Source organism: Bicyclus anynana, chromosome 3, assembly GCF_947172395.1.
Source record: "Bicyclus anynana chromosome 3, ilBicAnyn1.1, whole genome shotgun sequence".
Classification (NCBI taxonomy): domain Eukaryota; kingdom Metazoa; phylum Arthropoda; class Insecta; order Lepidoptera; family Nymphalidae; genus Bicyclus; species Bicyclus anynana.
Window position 1 is genome coordinate 4,684,170 of NC_069085.1, and position 13,535 is coordinate 4,697,704.

The 13,535-nt window shown below is 36.9% G+C and overlaps 1 protein-coding gene across 7 annotated transcripts in view; it reads left to right on the plus strand.

Moving 5' to 3' along the window:
• Window positions 1-13,535, plus strand: part of LOC112056689 (ral guanine nucleotide dissociation stimulator) — a 60,767-nt gene that overhangs the window by 6,955 nt on the left and 40,277 nt on the right. For 2 of the 7 annotated variants that reach the window (XM_052891048.1, XM_052891052.1), the window contains exon 1: window positions 6,906-7,099. The exons of 2 other annotated variants lie outside the window; for them this stretch is intronic. In XM_052891048.1, the coding sequence (XP_052747008.1) occupies window positions 6,923-7,099 (177 nt within the window). In that variant the 5' untranslated portion in view covers window positions 6,906-6,922. Of the gene's footprint in view, window positions 1-616; window positions 865-6,565; window positions 6,883-6,905; window positions 7,100-13,535 lie in introns of those variants that run through there. 3 more of the 7 variants (XM_052891049.1, XM_052891050.1, XM_052891051.1) reach the window with 3 other exon arrangements.

Sequence of the window (13,535 nt, forward strand, 5' to 3'; positions counted from 1 at the left end):
GATCTTTCGCAGTTTCACTTGTAAAGAATCGGTGTCCGTGGGACTTCTACATAAGTATTGATAGGTATTGATTAAATTGTAATTCCGTAGAAAGCTGTCTAATTTAAAGCACACCGACTAAATTCTCAAGCGTCTGAACTCTGAAGCTATTTAAATTCCATCATTCCAGTTTATTATTTCGATTTACGCGTTCCGAGACAACCTTGATTGACTCTATAAATAAGATCGCATATCTTGGTCGTTTTGAGAGTAGCTACGTCACTACATACATACATACTAAGTAGCGATTTCTTCCAGGCAACCGAAGGTTGCCTGGAAGAAATCGCTACTTAGCGATAAGGCCGCCTTTTGTATGCTGATCTCTTCTTAATTTGTTTTTTATTTCACTTGTTTTTGTCTTTGTGGTGTGCAAATAAAGTATATTTATCTTTATCTTACATGTTACACGTATTTATACTATTTTATATAACGTATATAGTGATGTTCTGACGTAGTGAAGTGACATCATTACTGTGATGATTCGGAAAACCTCGTCCCGCACATGCGTACAACGTTCCTTGTCGATGTTTTTACTCGTTTTACTTTACTCTGGCCATGTGCGACAGACGAGCCGTCAGCCGAGCTCAGACGTCGCGCGCCTAGCGTCCGGTACGGACTGAAAAAGGGCTTTTTAACTACGTTTAATAAATATTCGAATTTTGCGCGCGTTTTTACTCTTTAAATATATGTGAATGTGGGACTTATTTTCGGTCATTTGTGTGTTAAGTGTTGTGTTATTTGGTGTTATGTAGGCAAAATTGGATTTCGCACGTTTTGTTTTGTGTTTTACATGAAGTGCCGGCTCGGTGTTTGGTGATTTGTACGGTAATGGTGTTCTGTGAGGTCTAAATTATCACAGGATGTATTCAATGTCAAGTGAAAACCAATCCAACACTTATCACTGTAATACTAAATCTGAAGTATAGATACCATATCCATTGGTAGTATTTTTTTAATATCATGGATTGCTGATACAATTAAAATGATATTAAACATTAACTGATTATGAAGGATGAAGTATTTGCTTGTACAAATCAACATTTGATTGATATATACCTACTTAGGTACCTACTTATCTTCATAAACACAATGTTAATATGGCATGTATGTACTATAATAATGTTTAGAAGTGGCAGTCGCACGCGATAATCTTCCAGATATGCATGTTCGCGTCTTATGTGATGTGATATATACCTAATTCATTTTTATCAGACATTGATGAAGAAAGGTTGAATTTCAAAGTGTATAATATCAAGGTCTCTATTCACTATGATTGAATGTATCCAATTTTGAAATAGAATACTAGTTTGACGGTTCAGATTACATAAAAAATGGTCTACCTACCAACAAAAACTCGTTACAACAATGCGTCTTTTAAAATGAATACTCAGGTAATAGGACGGGTTTTAGTTACAAATATACTACCGTATTTTATTTTGGGATAGATAGGGGCTACATAATTGTGTTCAGAAAAAGTTACCCCAATGTTTATTTGTGCGCACCCCATCCCTAGGTCATCGACCATAGAGAGCAAATATAAACCAAAATATGAGAGTTATACACTCAGCCGAAAGTCGGTAAAAGTGAAAACTTTTAATATTACAATTTGAAATTTATAAATAATACAACATTTTCAAACGCCATGATATAGGTACGAAGTTTTTAAATAATTTTCGAATATTTATTTTTTATCTTAAATACTTAAAGCACTTTTGTACTGCACCAATGATTCCCCATTTAAACGATTCAAATAATAATTGAATAAAAACGCTATATGTATATATGAGTACATAGCTACTATTAAACTTTACACTAAATCCATTCAATTTCAAATATATACACTGCACTATAAGATGTATAGCTATTAGCTTCAGATATACCCAGAGCTATAATAATACACTTAATAAAGAGTCCCTGTAACCAACAGACCAACAAATGACAGACTACTGATAATAAAAGCTGATAAGAATTATTGTTAAAGTATACTTAGCATATCTGCATAATTATACTATGTTAGTAATTCTCAATTTTTCCCCGTAAGTGGTATGTGTGACTCATTGTTGTTTAATGTTCGTGTTAGCTATTTGGACAGTCAAGTCAAATAAATGTCTTTAAACTTGATTTGTTAAAAACTCGAATCCTCTATAGCTTAACGATAAAGGGGCCGGACTCATAGCAAGAGGATATGGATCCAATCCCCGCCTGCTGGATTTTCGCTGGTGGGAGACTTCGACCGTGGCTAATTACCACCCTACCGGCAAAGTTATATCGCCAACCGTTTTAGCGTTCCGGTACGATGTCGTGTAGAAACCGAAATGGGTGTGGATTTTCATCTTACGCCTAACAAGTTAGCCCGCATCCATCTTAGATTGCATCATCACTTTCTTACCATCAGGTGAGATTACAGCCAAGGGCTAACTTAAAAAATCTTCTTAAAGTTATACTAAATGCGAATGATTCAAGTAGGTACCTAGTGAGAAAAATCAAACAATAACAATTTTAGGTATATAGCTAGATAATTGTTCCAATGAATTATTGTGAGGTTATTCCGGGCATGTGTATAATCTGATGAATATTTAATTGCTAAGTACATTGTCATTGTATTAAGTTGACAAGTATAATGAACAAGGTCAACAGTGTGACGCTATCAAAAGTAGTTGGACGGTTTAATTTCAAATTGTACATATTACGAGTGACGGCCTCCGTGGCGCAGTGGTATGCGCGGTGGATTTACAAACCGGAGGTCCTGGGTTCGATCCCCAGCTGGGCAGATTGAGATTTTCTTAATCGGTCCAGGTCTGGCTGGTGGGAGGCTTCGGCCGTGGCTAGTTACCACCCTACCGGCAAAGACGTACCGCCAAGCGATTTAGCGTTCCGGTACGATGCCGTGTAGAAACCGAAAGGGGTGGGGATTTTCATCCTCCTCCTAACAAGTTTCCCGCTTCCATCTTAGACTGCATCATCACTTACCAACAGGTGAGATTGTAGTCAAGGGCTAACTTGTAAAGAATAAAAAAAAAAAAAAAGAGTAGATAGTAGCCCTATTATTCAAATATTAGCTGACGCCGCGCGGTTTTACCCGCGTGGTTCCCGTTCCCGTAATAAAACAGGGATAATATATAGCCAGCCTTTCTCCATAAATGGGCTGTCTAACACTGAAAGAATTTTTCAAATCGGACCAGTAGTTCCTGAGATTAGCGCGTTCAATCAAACAAACAAACTCTTCAGCTTTATATATTAGTATAGATTAAAATACCAGCTGAAGCCCGTGACTTGGTACGTAAATTCAGGACGCACTTTTTTAATCCGCGAATAGTGAAAACGTGAACATTTACTGTATATTCAAAATCAGTTAGCCATGAAAAGGTGACAGATAGACTTATTTTAGAAATAGTAAATTGTAGGTAAGCTAGAATAATTATGAATAATGCGAGACCATGCACTGTGTACATCTAGATGGCTCAGCTATTTAGCAAACAATTAGAAATAAATTAGTAAAGATACATAATTATATAAGTAAATAGTAAGTAGGTAAATAAATAAATGATTTATTTCCTCGAGATAGATAGATCGAGAAAGATATAATGTTATTTAGATAGATCGCTTGTGATAACATATTTTGTCTTAGCTATGCAGTATTTTTGAAGTATTGTCTGCATTCACGCATTGTGACTCGCAGGTAGGCTGCAAGAAAAAAAAAAGCACCTGACAAAATGCATTTGGGGCCACCTGTCCACACTTGTGTATCGAGATCTCTATTCTCAGCGCTATATGGGTCAATATTGCTTAACAATATCAGAACACTATGCATCTGGCCCGCCAGGTGTTGGTTATCTGCTTAAAATTAGTTGTCCAACTTGAATTCCGGTTAGCGTCGTACATTTTTATCAGTTTGGTAAAATAAATACATACTCCTACGTAACTGTGTCTAGGGAGTTCATCTACGAGAAAAAGTAATCGTTCATAAAGTAATCTATATTTCTCCTACTATCGCTGCTTAGCGATAAGGCCGCCTTTTGTATGCTGATCACTTCTTAGTAATATGTTTTTATTTCACTTGTATTTGTTTTTTTTAATGTGCAAAAAAGTATATATATCTATCTATATTTATACTAATATATTAAGAGTTTGTGGTAGGTAGAGTAATCCGCTGGATCTACTGAATCGATTTTAAAAATTCTTTTACCACTAGAAAGCCACGTTATTTGTGAGTGTCATAGGTTATTTTATCCCCGTATTCTCACGGGAACGAGAACTATGCGCTTGAAACCGAGGCACGTCGGCTACTAAATAATAAAACTCCTGATTAAGTACGAGACACGTTTAGTCCTTTTAAGTTTAAAGATCCATTATTGAAAAAAAAATCATTTGAATAAATAATATCGCAAGTCCCCGTCCAATGAGTAAATCGCCGATACACAAACATAATATACGGGTCTAAAAAGAATAACGTGTTTTTTTTAACCGTAATTAAACAGAAGTTATAATATCGTAACTTCTTACCTACGCAATAGGACTATTTATTATATATTTATAGGATATTATATTAAGACAATCATTAAAGTCGCTACTCGCTTGCTATCATTTAGACCTGTTTCAATTTAATCAAGAGTGGGTTTGTAACACAAATATATCTAGTTCTTGCTTCAGTCTAGTTTGCGAGGAATTTATATTTGAAAATTAATTGGAAATTTCGACATACATACAAATATGTCTCTAACTTTATAGATACCAGGCCACACGAGGCAAGGTAGTGAGACCGCTCCCTTCCTCAATTACCCAATATCCTCATTAGACTTCGACCTACTTGTTACTATTTGGACATTTCTTTTTATAGCCCTTCCTTTAATACTCTTTCAAGAGTGATGCATTGTATCGTATTGAGCTACCTCGTTATAATATACTAGCAGACGCCTCGCGAAGTTCCCGTTTCCAGTGGGAATACGGGGACAAAATATAGCTTATTACACTCAAAAAAAATAGTCGGACTTATCACCGAAGGGTGGTGCTTCAATCCCCGCCCCGTTGGTCTATTGTCGTACCCACTCCTAATACAGTCTTTCCCAACTAGTTGGAGGGGAAGGGAGTATTGGTCATATTTAAAAGAAATAACAAATATTCTTCTATAGAAATAACAAAAAAAGCTCACAAACTTTACCTCTTTATAATGAGTTTATAGAATAGATTTATCAGTTCTACAAACATGAAAATCCAGAGGAAACTGATAATCAAATGTGTACGAATTTGGAGTATAAAATATGCTAGTACCTACTGATAAAAAAATGATCTCTTAGGAATATATTATTTAAATAGGTATATCTCTGTTATAAGATAGCATATTTGATGGTGGTGACAGGATGTTTATGGATAGGTAGGTATTACCTACTTTTTGATATTAGACATAAATTTCCTTTTACCTTAAGAACTAGACATTTAGAATTAGTGGTGGGTAAAACCCATCTTTTCTTAAGATATACCAAAGACGAGTTTTTAAACATGCCATATATGGTAATTTTGGCATCCAATTTTGTTAATTGGAAAATGGAAATAAATCTATTCCATACATAGGAACAGCCCCTTATATTAAGATTTCTATGATTTATAGTTGTTTAAGTTTAATTAAGCCATATATATAATATTTTCATATTAATTTTCAATGACACTATCTATTAATTATATCAAAACGAGACTTAACTTGAACTTTCAAAGCCACAGGAGCTTTATATTAATACAGTTAAAAATTTAAGTAGAGACCTACCTAAATAACCAAGTTGTCGATCGATTACTTTATAATTTGGTTTTTGTACCATGATATGACGTCAACATAACGAGCACAGATTCGCATATACGGAGCTCATATGAGTACAGCGTAACCAAGTAGAGCAGCGGGAATTAATCGGTTTATTTCTGAGCGTTATCAGAACTATTACACAGTTATAAATAGCCACGCAATATCCTCGACCTTCTGACGAGCTCTTAACCTAGAACTTGCTCTGTGACGTGATAATTACCTCATTACACTAAAATTTGTTACTTTTCACCGCACCAGTGATTACTAATTTATTCTTTATCATTCATTACTAGAGACTTTTGCTTTTGTAAACTAATTAGATACCTCTTAAATCAAATAGCTTTGCAAACTGCATTTGATTTTTTATCTAATTCAACATTTAAATAACCTTTACACGAGCAATTATTGTTTAAATGTATAATGTGAATCTCGGAAATTACTCCAAAGATTTTCATGTTTAATATGAAATTTTAAGGTGTTTCGGAGCATCTATTATGGGTTTCATTTTTAGAAAATGCACCAAAATAAATACCGAGCAAAGTTCGGTCATCCAGTTACTAACGCAGTCTAAAATGACTGATTCAGTTAATAAATAATTCATTATTTTATTTTTTGTATCCAAAACCCAAAGGTGGAACAAGGCGGCCCCGATGCTCAATGTTTATGACAAGACAAAGCAAAGACTACTTACTGAGTTGGAAAAAACGTTCACTAATAAAAAATCTTTTTGTTCAGCGGTTTATACTTGGCATTGACTACATAAAAATTGAATACATATAGTGAATTATACTGATCGATTGACTGTAGGTGTTGAGTAATAAGTCATGTGTGATATTGGGAAGCATAGTGCGCGTGAAAGCAAAGGAGGTTGAACGATGTTAGTGCGGGGCTGTGCGGGGGCTGGTGGGGAGCTGCGGCACTCCTTGGCCGAACGCACCAAGGCGTTAGCGGCCAAGTGCCATGCGCTGCGCTCTCCGGCGTTGCCAAGAGAGTCTAGAAGCGCGGATCGACGTCGCAAGGGCCGCAAGTCGCAGACGCGGTGGTACGTCAAGGTTAGTTGCGATCCTCAGTTACTTGCTTAGATGTTGATCGATGTTAGTTCGGGGCTGTGCGGGGGCTGTTGGGGAGCTGCGGCACTCCTTGGCCGAACGCACCAAGGCGTTAGCGGCCAAGTGCCATGCGCTGCGTTCTCCGGCGTTGCCAAGAGAGTCTAGAAGCGCGGACCGGCGTCGCAAAGGCCGCAAGTCGCAGACGCGGTGGTACGTCAAGGTTAGTTGCGATCCTCAGTTGCTTAGATGTGGTAAGTACTTTAACATAAGCTATTTTAAGCGAAGGGGTAGTCCCGATCCTTAGTCATGAGGGACCGACTGACATGAGAATTTCAATTAACTTATTAGAGGGGAATATTGATGGTCATATTTAAAAGATATAGCATATACAAACAATTTATACTAGTATGCTGCTGTGGTATTTGTTAGCATAATTTCTTCATGAAAAGAAATTATTCAACTTTGATTAAAAAGCTCTAAGTTACACTTCGTTACTTGTAATATTTAAATACGTTGTTGGGGTCATATTTTCGACAATTGTTTTTTTCATTTTCATTGGTAACACGTTTAACGGAAACCAGTGCTTCACTCGTTGGATGAATCATTTCACACAGCGGTAGTTGTATGACAAACTGTTTAGCGATTGATTTTATTATTCATTCAAATCATATGAAAATGTGTCATAATAAAATAATATGAATATGTAAGGGCATCTTATTTTTATCTCATTCAGCATTATATTTTGTTTTCTGTCTTTGACAAATTCTAATGAGATAATGTAGAAAAATTTTATTAGAACATACTAGTTACTAATTATTAGCATTTTTCTAATCTAGGTACTATTGATCTGACTTTGACCTTCGTCTTTTTATAAAAGACTACCGGATACATGCGACTTCATCCGCATCTATCGACCTCCTTAAACCGGTACCGTCGCAAAAGTCGTTCTTAGCGGACATCTACTAATTACGAGTATAAGCGGCTGAAAAATTTTCAGCTTCTCTGAACACAATCACAAGTCTGTTCATCACATGCTTTCAGTTCTAGTATTGTGATGCTTATTTATACAAGCACCGACAATGCGCTATTGAGCCTTTGAGTCTGTAAGCGTTTTGTACGCATAGTTTGAGGCTTCGTTAACAATGCAGGCCAAGGCTTGTACAAGGCGTACACCGTACACATAGCGTTTGTCTGCGTCTACGTTCAGGAATGCATAGTTGAAATCCAGCGCAGTTCCGTATACGTTATAATAATAAACAGATCTTGTTTCGAGATGCGGAAAGCATTTTCTTTGATTGTCTATACTAATATTATGAAGCTGAAGAGTTTGTTTGTTTGAACGTGCTAATCTCAGGAACTACTGGTCCGATTTGAAAAGTTATTTCAGTGATAGTTAGCCCATTTATCGAGGAAGGCTACAGGCTATATATTATCCCCCTATTCCTACAGGAACGGAAACCATGCGGGTGAAACCGCGCGGCGTCAGCAAGTATATGATAAGTGAAAATTGCTATGATTTTCCACAAACATCACTATTATGTATTACACTGCATAGGTCAACGCTTAAATGTAAGCTAAGCTTATGGTGAAACATGCTGGTCTAGAAGATTGCCCATTCACTATTGACTTTAAGTCGTTGAATAGGTGGTAGGAAAAAAGAAAACTGGAGGGCATTCCATAGCTTCGCAGTGTGGGTCAGAAACGAAGTTAATGTGAAATTTAAATTAAGTTTGCGGTACCTGGTTAGGTTAATAGATATGTATTATCAATGTTTTTTTTTAATATTTATAAACATGTCGCTTAAGCATTGTTCACATCTAACATACATAATATACCTACATAATACGTTAGACGATAATGTCAACATATTTACTTATATTAAAACATTAAACTAGTACTAAGTAAGGCTGAGTAACTTAAGCCTAACTTAATCCGATTTAGTGAAATATGTAAACTAAAAAAATAATAACATGAAAAACTAGTTAGATAATATAAATGTATTTTGTAATACATTTACGATAAGTACGTCTGGGGTGGTATTTCCTGGAATGGGAATGGGCATCTCCAGACCGCTTGTAGACAATTTTATATGAAAGTTTTCTCAGCGGGAAACGCAGTATAATTTGCAATATAAAATAACTTTCATTTGAAACCCTATCCGAGACTGCTTACGAGCGAATTCCCGCAGCGTTGTGGGAATTGCTCATGTAAGTAGCTTGGATGTGTTTAAATATACAGGGTGCTGGGGAGTACTTCCCATAACTTCAAGGTGTCGACAAGTCCACCTATAGGAGCCGAACTGCATAATTAATATTTTTTTGACTAAAAAATAAAAGCTTTTGTTTTAATACAAAGTAATTTAAGTAACTTCGACTATCCATGTAACACACACGTATATAGATATTAGGATACGATATTAGGTCGGAGTATGCCCGACTAGTTTCGAACCAATACGGGGCTCTTAGTCATGATTTAGACATGACTAGCCCTTCCCTCCCCACCACTCAACCCCTCTCCCAGCGCGTGATACGAGCAACTGCTTCTCAGTGTGGATCAGTGCATCGTGCCGCGTTGCAAGAACCAGCTCATGTCCGAATCTAGTCGGGCATACTCCGACCTAATATCACGTGAGTTTTAGTCGTGTCTCATAATCAATTTATATGAATAACACTCACGATATTCTGAATTCTAAAATATCCATGTACACAGTCATACGGCTTTATCCATGTAAAGTTTGGCTACGTCATAATTATAAGAATACGTTTAGGGGACACATTTTAAGATCTATTTATAAAGCGTATTAGCGTGGTTTCTGTTCCCATATGGGTTATCTACTTATCTAACACTAAAAGAATTTTTCAAATCGGACCAGTAGTTCCTGAGATTAGCGCGTTTAATCAAACCAACAAACAAACTCTTCAGCTTTATAATATTAGTACAGATTAGTATAGATTACTATCACAAGATATTATGCCAGTAGTTAATAGTGTATGTGATTATCATTTTCATTTATCATAAGATTGATAATTATTGCTTGTTTTTGTTTGAAAATAGTTGTGTAACTTAATCTATATTAGTCTAGTAATCTATTATTATACAGATACTAGCGGACGCCCGCGACTTCGTCTGCGTAAAATTCGATGTCAATTTTACTACTACCCCCTAACCTAACCTAACCTACCCTACCCCTACCATGCCCTACCCTATCACTACCCCAACCCTACCACTGCCCCGACCCTACCCCTACCCTACCCCTACCTTACCTATACCCTACCCCAATCCTACCCGTACCCTCCCCGTACCCTATCCCTTTCCTACCCCTATCCCACCCGTACCCCTATCTCACGCCTATCCTACCCCTACCCTGCCACTTCCCTATCCTACCCCGACCCTACCACTACCCTAAACCCGGCCCTAAACCTACCCTACCCCTACACTACCCCTACGCTTCCCTACCCGTACCCTAACCTACCCTGTAACTTCTCTATCTTACTCCTACCCTTAGCAAAATCGGTCCAGTCCTTCGAGAGTGGTGGTATGACCAAGAGAAATAGAGACTTCTATGCTAATAATATAAAGAGGTAAAGTTCGTGTGGTTGTAGGAGGTAATCTCTGGATCTACTGGACCGATTTGGAAAATTGTTTTACCAATAGAAAGCTACGTTATTTGCGAGTGTCCAAGGCTATGTTTGATCCCCATATTCACACGGGAACGGGAACTCGGTCAACTCGGTTGAAATTAATGTACGCTTACTATCAGATAATATGATGTAAAATCGCTGGCCACTGAGTATTTAGGAGTACGTATCTATTCTATAAGTCCTAATGGCTCGTATCGTACTTCTAAATACTCGTGGAGCTAGTCTTTGGAGCGCGTCTCTCGGCGTACTCCTACTCGTAATACTCAGTACGCGTTTTAGCGAGTACGACTCACCTCTACTACCTACGTGGTACGTGCCTAGAAGTAGAACATAATCATTAACAATTAACATCGACTTGCCAAAATCTAAGTAAATTTTTCACCACCAACACCAATGTATGAACAATCAATTTCGATCATCATGTAGTCGGCATAAATCTCCCTAGCGCCGTACAAAAATATGGTGTTTTTGCTCAACGCCATCTATTGGTAAATGGATAAAACGCCTACATAGAGTTTAGTAACCAAAAATGCTGATCCCTATAAAATACGTAGAAACCTATAGAGGAAGGTTCAACTTAATTTGGCGGTTGGCGCTTAAACATAAGCGGCATTCCGCCTTTTAGAAATTTTGTATTATCTCCGAAACTATTTAACTAATTAACATACTATAAAGGGCAAATCTTATCTCCATAACATCCTTGTGATTATTAAATAATTTATTTTGATAAGGATTTGAGTTAAGTAGCATAAATAATGACGCAAACCTAAGTATATAAAATTAATAATTTTTAAAACACAAAAGGTACTATATCTGCTAATGTATAGAAGATAGGTATATGGTGTCGCGGACTTTTTTGTAGAACTTTTAAAGATACATAAAGCCTCCATACATTAATTTAAATTTTACACAATGGTTAAGGCAGCGCATGCGAATAAGTCTGCCTAAGAGGATTTTCGGTCCGACCTGTATGACAAAAACTGTGATAACTCGGCTAATATATATGATACCAATATAAAATATAGCCTATAGCACTCCCCGATAATGTAGCATTCTACTGGTGAAAGAATTTTTAAAATCGGACCAGTAGTTCCGAAGATTACCCCATTTAAAAAATGTGACAAACTTACAAACTTACAAACTTTACCTCTTTATAATATTAGTATAGATAAAGTTTGTGGTATTGTAGGGAATAATCTCTGGATCTACTAAAGCGATTTTGAAAACTCTTTCACCACTAGAAGACCACATTATTTGTGATTGTCATAAGCTATATTTTATCCTAGTATTCTCACGGAAACGGGTACTACGCGGGAAACTGGCGTTGTCTAGTAGTCTATACGCCAAAGTCTGCATCAATTGAACAAATTGCGCGGTCGAGTGCGATAGGTCGGCACTCGGCACTTGAGCAGCCGTGATCAAGGGCCTGAGCGACCCTAGCTCGAGGGCTTTCGCTTATCGATCCACGTCTTTTCATATTGAAATCCTTTTACTAAGCTTTTCCTGACGTGATTAAATTTTCACGCATCCATGAAGTGGGGACGGAAGTGTAGAGCTCTTGCGTTTGTGATTAATTATTATTTTTTAACCCTCTGCAAAACCTTTGTAGGTACGTTTGTTTGTGTATGTTTAATGAAGTTACTCCGTCGCTGTCGCACACATGTAAAGCTTATTCATAGACACTACACAGAGTATCAGCTGTGTGTGTCTATGCATTAATTTAAAAGTTAGCTCTGACGCAATTAGTAATGCTGTGATGTTTTTTTTTTTAATTTTTTACAACGAGAATAATATAGCTTATAGCCTTCTTCGATAAATGGGCTATCTAACACTGAAAGAATTTTTCAAATCGGACCAGTAGTTCCTGAGATTAGCGCGTTCAATCAAACAAACTCTTTAGCTTTATAATCTAAATATATAAAATTCTCGTGTCACAGTTTTCGTTGCCATACTCGTCCGAAACGGCTTGACCGATTTTGATGAAATTTTTTGTGCTTATCCAGTATCTATGAGAATAGGCCAACATCTATTTTTCAAACCCCTAAATCCTAGGGGTAGGGTAAAAGTAGGGTATGACTAGGGTAGGGGTAAGGTTGAGGTACGGTAGAGGTAATGTAGGGGTAGGGTAGGAGTAGCGTAGAGTAGGGATAGGGAAGAAGTACATCATAAGTCAAAGCGAAGCTTGAGCGGGTCCGCTAGTATTAGTATAGATATCAGTAAACGTAAGATGAAAATTATTATCGGTCATTAGATAACACGTCGAAAACAATATCAACTCTTATTTCTGAGATAACGGAAAATACTAAGTACTATGATACATTTGTTGTTCTTTTTGCGATGAATCACTACGAGCTGTGAGTCTCATCCGTGATACAGAGAGGTATGTATAAGCCATAGGTAATTCGCACTAATTACCTTAGTTATTGCTCATTTGTGTTGTCAATGGTACCTACATATATAACTAGATATGTACATAATATGTAAAAATGTGTATTGTGGTATTGTTATATTATAACAATACACATTTTTGCTGTCGTAGATAAAGTATCAATCTTTAATAGATGACCGTCATTGTTTAATATACTATCGCGTTAACGTAATCGTAAACTAAGGCATTGAAACAGAGCCATCTAGTGGCACTACTGCACAACTGTTTCAATTCCATATAAATTCGCGTTTACATCAACGCGATAGTAACAGTATGAAAATATTGAAAACTCCTACTAGGCACACAGTATTTAACCGCTCTTCCGTCTAAAAGCAATTGTCTTTTAGGCAGAAAATTGCTATTGGATAAGAGGGGGAGGAGGGGATACCCACCTAATCGATCACTGCATCTACCATATTATGTCAATGATTGTAACCACACAGACTTAACGTGGTCTTCGAGTTACAGGTATGTATTGTAACACCACTTAAATCCCAACTTCGGGCTGTTACTGAGAATTTATTGGAAGTAAAATTTAATATCTCATAGCCCAGCCAGGTCTCTATACAAAATCTTATGATTATAGC